The sequence below is a fragment of the Sinocyclocheilus rhinocerous genome, unplaced genomic scaffold (genome assembly GCF_001515625.1).
Source record: "Sinocyclocheilus rhinocerous isolate Xijiao unplaced genomic scaffold, SAMN03320098_v1.1 scaffold1150, whole genome shotgun sequence".
NCBI classification, from domain to species: domain Eukaryota; kingdom Metazoa; phylum Chordata; class Actinopteri; order Cypriniformes; family Cyprinidae; genus Sinocyclocheilus; species Sinocyclocheilus rhinocerous.
The window spans coordinates 704,193-718,751 of record NW_015666491.1 but is presented as its reverse complement, the minus strand read 5'-3'; the positions used below and the strand labels follow the sequence as shown (position 1 = coordinate 718,751).

At 35.4% G+C, this 14,559-nt stretch overlaps 1 protein-coding gene across 1 annotated transcript in view; it reads right to left on the bottom strand.

The window, feature by feature from the left end:
* Window positions 1-14,559, bottom strand: part of nos1apa (nitric oxide synthase 1 (neuronal) adaptor protein a) — a 135,972-nt gene that overhangs the window by 21,016 nt on the left and 100,397 nt on the right. The window contains exons 6-7 of the mRNA XM_016543782.1: window positions 11,331-11,472; window positions 9,219-9,376 (exon numbers count right to left, since the gene is read on the bottom strand). Of these exons, the coding sequence (XP_016399268.1) occupies window positions 9,219-9,376; window positions 11,331-11,472 (300 nt within the window). The remainder of the gene's footprint in view (window positions 1-9,218; window positions 9,377-11,330; window positions 11,473-14,559) is intronic.

Genomic DNA, 14,559 nt, shown 5'->3' with positions numbered 1-14,559 from the left:
AAAATAAAGTCCAAATATTTTTATTCAACCACCTAGATAGATTACATCTAAGGGAAAAAGAAAGGATGTGATGTTCAGAACATGGTAACTACAGTAATTATCAAAGTGGGAAGTGATGCCCTCTGGGGGCATTTGGCCAGGGGTGTTTTTTTTACACCACAAACAAGGTTTGAGAAGAAAAAAATCATTATGAAAATCTAATTATATTTTCCTTATTATATATTATTTTGGTAAAATCCCAGGTATTTTGAGCAGTAGGATTATAAAAAATATATGCTAATATAAAATTAAATGATAAAAGTAGCCTATATACAACTGCAAAATAAACATTCATCTATTAGTACTTTTTACTTAAGTACATACAAATTTGTAATATTTTATTATACGGATCTGTACTTTTACTCAAGTACTTGATTTGTGTACTTCGTCCACCACTGCCTGAAGGTCGTTTCACACAGGATGCTTTGTGAAGTGGTAAAATCGCTGCACATGTTCCCTTGTTTCTGTAGTTGGCAGTTCTCATGTGGTGGTTAGGGGTGGATGTTGCCGAGAAGATTCCATATGAAGACTTTCAATGCAATACAATTGTCCATCAGTTGTGCTCATGTCTAATTTCAAAGTATAACATCAAAATGGGGGTGGAATGAAACCTCAAATTCATATAGAGAGAAAAAAATGGAAATAAATTAAGAGACTAAGAAGCAGTATCCATAAGTGAACAAATAATACAGCAATATATGGCATACACTGCTATTATAGTACAAATGACCTCATTATATTTCATTGGATTACAGCATGTCTGTGGAATAAGGCCACTGGTGGAGGACGGTTATTAAATAACCTTATAATAATATAGGTGCTACAGCCCACATCTCCACATTTTCTGAAATGTCACAGCAGATGTCTTGGATTTTCTACAACAGCTGTCTTCAGTTCAGAATTTTTCAGACCTCAAGCTGGAGAATAACAATTTTGGAAAAGATTTTGCTCAAATGTTCTTGTTTATGCCAAAGTTAATCAATTTTTTAGTAGCTGCTAAATGTTTTTCAGCTGTTATTAAAGAAAGTTCATATAGAGTTTAGGTATAACTAACTGTAAGAAAATCATGTTTAGATTCTATGAGATTTATGTGTCATACAGACTTTGTGTTGCATTGCCAGACTTTTGACAACCAGCATAAAGTCTTTTCCACTTTACAGCTTCTTCTGCACAAGCAAACTTCCAACCTAGACATTTCTGTCCATCCACATATAAAAAGTACAGATTTTTTCCCCCACAGATACACTACTGTTCAAGTTTGGGGTTGGTAAGACTTTTTTTGTTTGTTTGTTTTGTTTTTGTTTTTTGAAAGAAGTCTCTTATGCTCAACCAAGGGTGAATGTACTTGATCAAAAATACATTAAAAGCAGTAATATTGTGAAACATGATTACAATTTAAAATAACTGTTTTCTATTTTAATATATAATTTATTCCTGTGATGGCAAAGTTGAATTTTCAGCAGTCATTACTCCAGACTTTAGTGTCACATGATCCTTCAGAAATCACTCTAATATGCTGATTTGGTGAAGAAACATTTCTTATTATCAATATTGAAAACAGTTGTACTGCTTAATATTTTTTTGGAAGTTATGATACCTTTTTTCTTTGATGGACAAAGTTTAAAAGAACATTTATTTGCAATAGAAATCCTTTGTAACTGTCACCTCTGATAAATTTAATGCATCCTTGCTCAAGTATTCATTTGAAATAAAACTTCTAAATGGTAGTGTATAGAGTTTTGCTCACTGACATCTATTTAAGTGTCTCCAACCAATCTCTCAGGATCTGAAGATTTGTTGGCACTAATCTGCCCAACTTTATCAAATGCACTTCTTATTCAAAAGTTGTTTCAAGGCATGAAATTGTGAGGAAGTGAGCCAATCAAATTGGAACAGCTACAATACAATACGCATCAGACAGTCAGTGAACGCACTGTGAGCAGTACATCTGAGGCTGAGATTAAGACACATACTAGTCAAAAGACATCACTGGAAAGTTTGCAGAGTCTCAAAGTGTATATCGACTTTACTAAGCAGATAAGCTGACTGTCATCCTGAGCAGAAACGTCTTGGAAAAAAAATGTTGATTCCTACATGTATCCTTCTAAACATCAAAAAACTTCTTATCTGGCACGTAAAGCTAAGATGAAAATGTGCTGAGGTCTCTGATAGTCCAGGATGGATGTTCTGTACTTGAAAGCAATGCATTTAAAAGTGGATTACATCTAACAACAAACTAATCCACCTCTGCCTGAGAAAGTCTGTACATCTTGCATGAAAAATAATATATGCATATAATAATATAAGTATTACAACGTAAGCCTTTCTCTAGCACATGATTACTATGCTGGTCTTTTTGATAATTGGTGAAACAATCCATGAGTCTAACAGCTCTGCGTATTTATTAAACAAGAAACAAATGTAAAGACCTGAATGTAAATAAGGAGTTTTTTTTTTTAAAACACTGTTTGATATTCCAGTCAGACACAGAACGACACACATTGAAACACAATCAGATTTACCGCTGATTACAGAACCGGCTTTCTGACAAGATGCGCGTTAAATATCGCATGCGATTTATCATGCAGCCCTAATCAGCAGCATGTGAAATACAACAAGCTTGGGAGCAAAATGCTATAACTCATGTCTGTAGACTAGACACATTGCGTCTCCTGAACCTGTGCAATATGTCGGGCTTTCTGAATATGTGAAGTGTCGGTTGTACCCTAGTGAGAGCACTGAGCCCTTGAGGGTAAACGAGGGTAAAAGAGCAATGTTCAGCTCACAGCTGGGCTGAGTGAGATTCGCTAGTGGCCACACAAATGCCCTTATTGCTTTTCTGCTCAGGGCTTTCTGCTAGGCAGATTGCTGCCTCCTGTTTATTGACTTTATTTATTTTTTTCTCAGACTTCCTTGACAGTGTTGGAGATGTATAGAGGGAGTTATTACAGTGTTACACAAATTTAACAAAATCTTGCTTCTGGGTTTCTCAGACAAGAAGCTTTTTAGTGATGGCATTGAGTAGCACATTATGAAATGTAAAAATGTTTGTTAACATTAGATTGCAAAAGTTACTACTTTCATAGTAAATGCAAAAACATTTTCATTTTATATATATTAAAAAATAAAATAAAAATTAGGTGGCACATACTGGCTACCTCTGAATTTTGATTAAACAAATAAATAGTTTGAAATTAAAATAAAAGTAATAAAATTAAATAGTTTAAGAATAATTTATTATTTTTGTTTGATAAAAGGGTGGCTCACCCTTTAATAACAAATAAATAAATAGCTTGAAATTAAAATAAAACAAAAGATTTAAAACTCAGAACATTTGTTTAGCCGATACTTTCTTCCAAAGCAGCTTACAAATGAGGAATACGAGGCAATAACACAACAAGTGCTAGCAATACAAAGTTTCAAACAGCAGTTAAGAACTTAAAGAACAGAAAAAAATATAAAAATGCACAGGTACAGCCTGCTCTGAGCATCGTTATGCACATGCTGCACACGGACCCCGCAAATAAAACGCGTGACGTTTAAAGCATGCCTGCAGCGCGTGCATAACAGTCCTGAGCACAAGCTGTACCGGTGGTCAATAAGAATAAAGCGCAGATATGCTGTTCTAAATGGACGTCGGGAATGGGATATTGTTAGACCGCCCGCTCCCATTCAAATTACACCAGAGTTACCGCCTGCTACCGCGTTTTATTCGGGAATTAATCCCACGGCACAAAAAATCCGGTCGGGTCGAGAGCCGTGGGAATGCAGACCTCTAGATTGTACCACCTTTCTCTGTCATTCACTGGGACCAGCCACAAAGAGATTTTTTTTTCTTCTAAACCCAGCTATAAGCAGCAGGGTAAAAATTGGAGGGTTACAAAATAACAAATATATAACATGTAGAGTGGTTTGGACAGCTCTTGTGGAATTAAACGCAAAGGGTAGTTAAGTGAAATGAAAGCATAAATACTTAACTACCCGAGTCAGAGCTACTCAACTACAACTACTAAATACTACAAACTATAGCCTACTCTGAAGACTTTTTTCGCAGAAGTGCTTCAAATGTGATAAACACCCTTACCGTGATATAACCCAACAGTAGACTACATTCCACATGTAGTCTACCTGCCTCATTAATAAGAAAAACCAAGACAGCAGTTCTTTTATCTAAAGGGATCTTGACGCTTCGTGGCTCTTAAGCTTTTCAAAGTTGAGTAGCCCTGAGGACAGGAACATGACATTGGGGACTGGAATACAATGGTGAAGGATCTTAATAGAAAGGACACTGAGTATGTAAGTGAGCACTGTTACCTTTCTCACTAACATGACAGACTCAAGACAATAATGTCTGAGATGTCACAAGAGAAAACAGTGTGCATTGTTATAGTTGAAACACTAAAAGTTGCCTGAGGGTACCGACACCCTAGACAATAATACAGCTTCAAAAAGATCAGACAAAACTAGTGTGTCTATTAAAACACAGTCCACATGGATTTGCTCCATTGATATGTCAGGATTTAAAGAGTATGATACAATGACCTGAAACATCAAACAATCTCACCGCAAGTTTATAAAGGATCCTTTTTCCACTGTGGCGGTTCATTCAGCACCTTGAAAAATACAGAATGGCATTAAATATCATGAGCTGGGATGGTTGTCAGACACAGTCTGAAGGAGAATCAAAAGAGGTTCAATCTGTTAAATAGCTTACACTAAAGATGATTAGGTGCCACCATAAAGCTGTTAGCTTTTATTGTCTTCCACGCATTCAAACTAATGTTAAATGTCACTGTAACACATTAGCATATGGATAGAAGTGAAAGAACTAATCATGCATTGAATAATCGTGCATCCTTTCGAATTGTGATCTAAATTTATTACTGAATGAATTATAAAGACAAAAGGGCTTTGTTATAATGTCTGAAAGATCATTGAGAGTGAAATGCCAAAGCTTTATCAGCATTCAGACTACACATCTGAGAATGGTCGAGTTAATCAGTTGAAATTCATTTGTAGTTTGCTATTTTTAGGCATCTGTTGTTACCTAGCAGGGACGATTCAATATCTGGTTGGTTCCCTACAGTTATTAGCCTTGGTGCAGAAAGTGCAAAGGCTGTTTTCTGTATGATTACCAAGTCAACAATAAAAAAAGTGTTTATTTTCTTTCTATCTCTCAATCTCTTCTTTTCTATTTCATTCTTTGTTAAAGATCGCTGGAGAAAAAGCACCTTACAGCATTTCTGTTTCAATCGTGACACTATAATACATTGGCATGACAGAATACAAGTTTTTCAAACAAACAAACAAACTGCACAAATTTACAGACCAATGCATATTATTTTAAGATTCGTTTAAACACTTAAAAGGGTATGAGCTAATCTCTCAAGAGATCATACAGGCAAACATCAAGGTGATAAAACTAAACTGGCTGGAAAGGCTCTTGACGCAGAAAGCTTCTTCATTTCAGAGTCTGCTCTTTTATGTTTCCTCTCAGCTGCACTGAAATGAATGTGTTTAGAGGGAAAACAACGGAAAAGGTTGCTAATTAACAGATGGAATTAATGCGGACGGAACACAGTATAATACAGCGGTAAGGCAAATCCACAATCTACATCATCACAGGAAAATAAATTATGTCTAAGAGCTGTGAGCTTGCTGTCTGAATTAAATGTGATGGGAGAGGAAGACTGTAGCTGTGGAATAATATATACAAACACTAGAAATAAATATATAAAATCTATATGCATGTATTTATTATCCAAAGCAACTCTGAGTGCATTTAAAATAAACATTTTGACAATATATCTGTTACCTGGGAATTGAACCCACGACCTTAGCATTAATCTCTATAGTCCCATCTAGAACATATATAAAAAAGCTACATGGGTACACGGGCTGAACTCAGCTCATCATGAATTATCCAGAGAAACTGACATTGCTTTGAAACACATTTTGACTTTCGGATACCATCTAGCATTTCAGGCCTGAGGGCTCTTGACAGCGAGCCTCCATACCACTATTCGCCAAAATCCCATCTCCAAACACTTTTCACATTAAAAGTCTAATCTGGATGGACACTGCTTCTCCAAAATGAAGAAACAGGGCTATATTTACACACGGTCTTCACACTTTCAGTCTGTGATGTCCAGCTCCTCGGGGGTCTGGCTGGTCTGGTTGAGTTATTCTACCTGCATCCAGGAGATATATGTGCCCTGTAAGTAAAGGGAACTAATTCCTGGTAGAAGCCTGGCTGTTTGCCTGGCAGAGATAGTCTGATAAGATCAGAGCTACACAGTAGCCTCATTTCTCCATATTTCAGCCTCTGCTGTGAAATTCCCACAGCAGTAGGCTGCCACAGAGTTTCCAGACTGTGGTACTGAGGTCTGACATTGGGTAAAGTTCATTGCCTTCATTAGTTATTCAGTGACCGTTTTGTGCAGAAATCCTCCAAAGCACGCTGTGGTCTCTAACAAAATGGGATGCAACCACTTGTGCACACCAAGAGTCCCTGGCCCATTCATTATCAAAGCTCAGAGAGAAACCCCATTCAAACAGTTACAGAAACTCCAAACTTCTCATTTTATTAGAAAGCATCTGCCAATTTCCTACAAACAATATGGTGGGGTGAAACAGAGATTTGCTGCTCTAATTAACTGCCTGCAGGATAGGAAACACAATGAACATGGTAACTTGTTCTACTTTGCATATTAAACAAGCAAGCATACACTAGAATTCCCACTTGGAAATGTTATTTTAAATTGATGTAAAGCCAACCATCCCATATTTAATGGATATACTATATAAAGTATTAAGCTCTGAATATTAATTATTTGATGCAGCAAAAAAAAAAAAGAAAGAAAAAAAGTAAAAATACATAGTTACTCCAGTATAAGCTCATGTTCATATCGGGAGACTCAACAGGCACATGAGTCGACAGAGCGACAGGCAGAAGCTCTCTGCTTCACAAGCACAACTGACTACAGGCTTGCTGAACAGCTCTGACACTTGTACCAGCCCTAAAAACAGCATGAACTCCTACACAATCAGTCCATTTCCGCTCCACAAGTCCTTGAGGATGGCACGAGTATCCCTGTTCTGCAGTGTACAAGAATCTAAAATGATCTGCTTATGTAGGAGTATGACAGCACACTCTCAGAGGCTTTATTCATGAAGACATTCACTGAAATGCTAAATTTAAATTGCCTGCCAAAAGTGGCAAATGTACACACATATGATTCAGTTATAAAAATGACATTTCTTTAAAAAGCAGAGACAAGAATTATTCTTTAAGATCAAACAAGCTCTTCGATTACATTCACACCTTTGGCGTTTGGAACTAACAACTGTATTTACTGGTGATCTTAAGCTGTCTCATTCACACAACAGCAGTCAGAGGTGGATAAAATACTGCCTGTATGATCAAGCAGCCAAAACCAGTGACTCGAATAATGCCTGTAACCATGGTAGTAGTAACAGATGTCAATGGAAAATGTCAAATATCAATGGGTATCATTTCACATATCACCCAAACTTGTGATTAAAATTTGTCTGTGACTCCAGTAATTTTAAACTAGTTTGAAATAGTTGTAAAATTCTGGAAAATAAACCTTTTACATATTAAAAGTAAACGATAAACAGTCATTATATTAAATCTATATTATAATCAATTCTACATTATTACTATTTTGCCTAAAAAAAACAAACAAAAAAAAAAAACACTGAAAAATACAATAAATCGTATGAAAAATAAAAGTATGAAAAATTAACATACATTTTGAGATTTGCTAAAGATTGAATTTAACAGTGTTATTGAATTATTAGTTTATATCTAAAAAAAATTAAGACAGTGTTACATGATAGTAAAGGTTAAAGTAATGTAAAAACAGAAGAAATGACCAAAAACAATTAAATATCCGATATCTACAGATAATATATATCCAATATCAATTGATAATGTAAAAAAAAAAAAACTATCAACCTAAATAAACAATTAACTACAAAAAAAAATAAAAATACACACATATTGTTCATCCCTAAAATAAATAAAGCAAAATTTAGCCAAAGTCTCTTTATATGGAACCAAGACAGGTATGAATTTCTCAAATACTATGAAGCCCAAACCAAAGAAAAGATTTGAGTCTCTGGAATATAGTCTTAAAAATAATTATGGTACTTATTTGTTTTAATATTTGAGTAGCAGCTCATGCTCAAGGAAACAATGAGGCATTAGGTTTATCTAGGAGCCACACTTTTGTTAACCACACTTTCCCTTTATCCATTAGACTATCACCACACCTGGATTGCAAAATTTTCATTTGGGTCAAAAACTTTGAAACCACATGAAATAAGGACAGTACCTCCGAGGCTGGTATGGGAGCTTTCTCTGGCACAGAGTAAAAGTTTCTGACTGGCTTATAAATCATGGAACAATCATCTGAGACAACCCAAACATTTCTGACATTATAATTTCCTGAGGAGAGGAGTGTCTTATCAGCCTCTGACATGATTCCAGCCTCATCGCCCCCAGACACTGATGCAACAAACCCACAAAATTATTCCTGAGCGGAAAGATAAACAGGCATCAGCGAGGTAGAACAAACAAGCTATATGGACAACAGAAAGCCTGCATTCAACACAATGAATACTCATAATGCTATTTTTAGGCTGACTCAAATCTTCAGTCCAACTCTATCAGAATGCTTGTCATTTGGATGGTCCAGATGGTGAAACTTATCTATAGAGACGAATCTGATGCAATGCAACCAATACTCCAGTACCTTGTTTGTTACTTTCCTCTCCTCAACACTAAACTGTCATTACCATAATGATTCTCTTGAAGAATGTCTCATCCAGTCAGGGTCACAGTATCATTACATAATCCTTTGCAGCACAGCGGCTTTCACACTACAAGATTATGCTAATGGGTTTATAGCTACATCTGGACCCACAGGCGTGAGTGTAAAACAAACCTAATCTGCAAAACAATAATTGTGCGCTGAATAACCTTCCCTCGATTACTCAAGTTAATTGGAAGATACAGTGCAAAGTATGTGCGTAAAAGCTGATATACAGCGATTTAGCAAACCACTTCGAGAGCTCGACATTATAGAAGATTGTGGTTAATTAATGATATGGATTGAATAATTAAGTGAGCAAAGCAAGCTGCAGCCAGATACCTTTTTGTCTTTGGTGATATCTTCTTCTTTCTTAGCCACATCCAGGTCAGTGACTCCGCGACTGAACTCGTCCATTGTGCTGTCGGGGAGGGGAATCTCCTCTGCATCTATGTCGGTCTCATCTGCAGCCGGCTTTTCGGCCCCTGTGAGCTCCCGCCCTTTAGAGAGAAACAATTCATCTAGATAAACATTTATTACAGAGATGGAAAGCATGATATAGGGATTAAAGGAAAAATTCACTGAAAAAAATATGCCATTGCAAGCTTTTTAAGCATGAGCCTTTTTATAGGTTTATGCTATGCATTGCTTTGTTGTTGAAACATGGAAACTATAGAGTTTTAAAGGGTCTGTTTTGCAGTAAGTGAGATTTAAAAAAAAATGTTTTGCCATTATTAACACAGTTATGTACAAAAATAGATTTATTCTGGCCAAACACTGATGTTGTCTGTGTAAACTGTGGATCCCCTTTGGGACGGTGGTGTTACTGATATGGGGCCACATGTTATGACCACACCTTCACTCGGTCTGTACAGCGGGTCTGTATTTCTGGAAATGGTTAGTTGACAAGTTGACATGACATGGCAAGCAGTGACTGCCGTGTCCTGTGGTGCGACATGCTATACTACATGTAAAACTATTTTGAACAACATTCTTGTATTGTAATTACTTATCATGCGTTGGATTTTTTATATTAATTACATTAATTGAGGGACTAAATTATATATTTTTATTTTTCAATGTCACACCGTAGTAAATTGCTATATATAAACAAATAAATCAATTCATTGTCATTAAATTAAAATACAATTTGGAGGGATTATAGCTATTTTAGGGTGACAGTTTAACTCATATCATAAACTGTGTATTGTGTTACTGACCATAACACGAGTTAAAAAAAGAAAATCGTACTGAGGCCAGAGGCATTTACTCCACACTCAACTACACGTACACAGTCCTCCACAGATCTTCACTGACATTTCCACATGCTAAAAGGCAATTGTGGAGCAGAAAAAAATAAAAATAAAACTCTGTATCTGGCCAGATGGAAAACAAAACAAAACAACAAAACAAAACCCCATTCCTATTCACAGCATATTGCACAGTGGCCTAGACATTTTATTTTCCCCATTTGTCTAATATAAAATATTAACTAATATCAATATTTATGTGAATTTAATTATATATTTAAAAAAATTATTAACAAATTTGAAGCAACAAAAATGTGTTAATTATTGGCACAAAGACGCTAAAATATGTTTAAAACTCCAACCACTTTATTTTTCTCTCGCACATCTACAATAAAATCAAAATCGATAAAAATCATGCGTTTACTATAAATTAGATTTTTTTTTAAACTTAAGACAGCTATATCAAAAACTCCTCTTGCTGGCATAAATATGCTCAAGCAACTTACATAGGATGTTAAAATATGTTTTTAAAACTTCATAAACATAGGCTGTGATGCACTATACTTATTTGTCGGCAGGTTTTGAAGTAATTTAAGCAGTTACGCGGATGTTTGGTTGTGAAGTGTCAGTTCTGAGAACGGTTTGCTGTTCCTCCTGTGGAAAGGGGTTATTAAGGTCTCCCTGTCCTAACACTGGGACTGCAGTGGAGCTGTTAGACAGTGAGTCCCATCCATTTGACACTGCAGCGTGTTGGTGCAGGGGAATCCTGTGTGGATAAGATGCAGTGCGTGGGTGAATGAGAGCTAATTTGCATTTGAAAAGAAAACCTGTCTGGAGGGAGCTGTGGGAGGATGATCAGCCTGAACCCATGGCCCATGCACCATGAGATCTGCCCCTCAGACACAAGCAATCATATATAGGTGCTGTACCATGCTGCCTATCAAAGCTCCGGCTCACAAAGACTTCTTCTAACTCACTGTGCTGGATTGCACAAAAATACCTCGAACAACCGCATGGATTTTCCCTTTGCTAAATCAAAGTGTGTCAGAGATCAGCAGCAACATCACTCATCTGTAATCCCATCACACCAAGTTCAAGAGGCACAAACAGACAATCAATTACAGGGAGTTCGAAGAATAAAAACCTGGCGTGAAAGATGACTACACTGACAAAGAAGTGGGAAGAAAAGAGTTCATTACAGTACCTGGTACTCCCGAATCTGTGCATGTCTTGTCAGCGTCACCATCTTCCTGGCCATCTGCGTTCTGCTGGGTGTGCTGCAGGCTAAGTTTATGACAGACCTCAAAAGCCTGACCCACAGTCCGCACTATTCGCATGGCTTGGCTCTGCAGAGAAATGAAAGAGCGCTTAATATTATTAATGCACTGAAATCAAAGTTCCTGGCTGAAACAAAACTTCTGCAAGTCAAAACAGAAAATGCTAATATTTATCACACAGAATTAATAATACAAGGACTTTTATTAGAAATTAATGGATGGACCGTGTACTTATATCCTGTACACCTGGATTGTATACTTCCACCTACTGGACATGCATTTCTTCTGGATTTTCTTTAAATCCAGCATAACTATTAGATAACCAAGTAACAATGTCCTTTCATAATAAATTAAGCAAATAAATATGCAAACATGCAAAGAAATAATTAATTACACAAACAAATGAGCAAATAAATATATATGTAAACAAATAAGCAAATAAATATAAATACATAAGTATACATAAAAGCATATGTGAATAAATATGTGAATGAATGAATGAGCAAATGAATAAAGGATAGATAGATATACAGACAGACAGACATAGACAGAAAGACAGACAGACAGTTATTCATAAAGAATAATAATAATAAAAAAAGAAATGATTCTGGATTTTCTTTAAATCCAGCATAACTATTAGATAACCAAGTAACAATGTCCTTTCATAATAAATTAAGCAAATAAATATGCAAACATGCAAAGAAATAATTAATTACACAAACAAATGAGCAAATAAATATATATGTAAATAAATAAGCAAATAAATATAAATACATAAGTATACATAAAAGCATATGTGAATAAATATGTGAATGAATGAATGAGCAAATGAATAAAGGATAGATAGATATACAGACAGACAGACATAGACAGAAAGACAGACAGACAGTTATTCATAAAGAATAATAATAATAAAAAAGACATGCTGCACTGAAAGGTAAATATTACACAAGTTTTAAGAGCAAATCCCTCAGTGGTGTGTGCATAATACTCATCGAATTAGCTCAGAATGTCAGATGAGGGCCACACAGGGGGTCTGTGTTTTCTGGCTCAGTGTCCGGAAGAATCTGAAAGAATGCCACCTTTTTCCTTTTTTTTTGGATGGTTTGCAATGTTGGATACCTATCTTTTTTCGCAACTGAAAGTTACAGTCAAAATCTGACACTAACTGAGGGAAATTCTTTATGACTCATACCTGTTCATTTGATAAATCATGACAGCTTTTGATTTCTTTCCCACACTTTTAATCAGATGGTATGCTGCTGTTAGCCAGCAAATATGGAAAACAGGAATGCTGACAACCATATAAGCAGACAATCAAACGAAACTAGGAATTTAAAAGTTTAACATCAATTTAAATGTTATTAAAACTTAAAAATGACCTAAAGCTTTGAGCATACCATAGTTTGTCACAAAAGCAATGCAGTAACATCACATTAAAAGAGGTATGGAAAGACATTTAATTGGAAACCGATGGAATTTTTCAACTAACTTTCAGTTTTCCATGGAATAAGTCTCTATTTTGAGTGCCATGTTGTGTAAATTGTTAGTTGTGACCATCCATTAAGTGTTAAAAAAATAACTCGAGTTACATTTCAACACTGGATACAACCATCGGTCTGCAGACTCCGTAAGACTACTGAACAAAAACTACCTATTCTACTGAAGATCTGTTATCAGTATTTTGATAGGTGATAGCGAAAAATGGAACGACAACATTATTTCAGCTAAACTGTTTTGAGTCTGTAGTCAGTACAAAGTGAAATCATCAGTGTCAATCTATTCCCAGTTTACTGAGAGAACACTTGAGCAGTTGATGTACAATTACCCAGAGCAGCTCTGTATTGCTCGGTCTGTAATGAACAGCGATGCCGGGGTGAAATGGGCCAGACGGAGCTTTCAACTCAAATGAGCGACTTCTTTCTAAAGAATCTTTGTTAAATAAAGAATACTTTTTTCTTGATTGCCTTTCAACACGGCTACATTTCTGCAGTATAATCTATAGCTATTGACGAGCCACATTTTTTATGAGAGAAACATGGTTATATTGAGTCCATGTGTCAGGCTTTCATAACTGTTTTCAATGCTACATAGTTTTGAATATTGTAATCTCATACTGTAATCTTATTACAGTGTGCTCATTTTGTATGCTATTTGCAATTTCACATCTAAAGAAGAATGAGGCATTAAAACAATACAAAATCAGGTTATTGATGACTGGAATGTTTTTAGTATTCAGATTAGTGTCTGTTAGGTCTCTCGCAGCCTTTTATGTGAAAGATCTGCTCAGACTTACAAAACAAACAATACACACTACTTTAATTGAAAAAAAAAAAATTATGTTAATTTGCATTTAGGTCTTAACTTTACTAATTTTCTGATGCGTAAATCAGGTACAAGGCACGCTTTAAAAATGTTTGTTAATTCAACAGAAAAAAATTAAATAAAAATGCTACCATAAGAACCTGTTCATTTGTAAGTTACCACACCATCTGTGGTAGTTTTTTTTTCTCTCAGCTGTGCCAAAAACTCATTTGGGGAAAAAAAATAATTATTTGTAGAAAAAAACAAAACAAAACAAAAAACAATATTGCAATAATGTAAACCGTAACTCTTTACAATAAGGTTAACAAATGGTTGTATTAAACATACTAATTTATATTACTGATAAATTATTTGTGTGAGTGACCCTGTGCATCCACTTATTATGGTGGTTATCAGCAGTGTTGGGGAGTAACAAGTTACATGTAACGGCGTTACGTAATTTAATTACAAAATAAATGTAACTGTATTATCATCTTAATTCAAGTGATGAAGGATTTTGAAAGTCTGACAGTAATCAGTGTTGAGCACTACTGTAAGGTTAACCCTGCATGGTGTAAATGTTTGAAAATGATTAACAATTGAAAACATTCATTAGAAATTTAGAAAAGTAATCAAAAGTAATCTTTAAAAAAATACTTTAATAAAGTAATTAAAAAAGTTACACTACTATTACATTTTAAATAGGGTAACTTGCAATCTGTAACCTATTACATTTCCAAAGTAACCTTCCCAACACTGGGAATCAATCTCTCATGACTGACCTCTGGTGTAATAATAATTACTCACCCTCATGTCGTTCCAAACCCGTAAGACCTTCGTTCATCTTCGGAA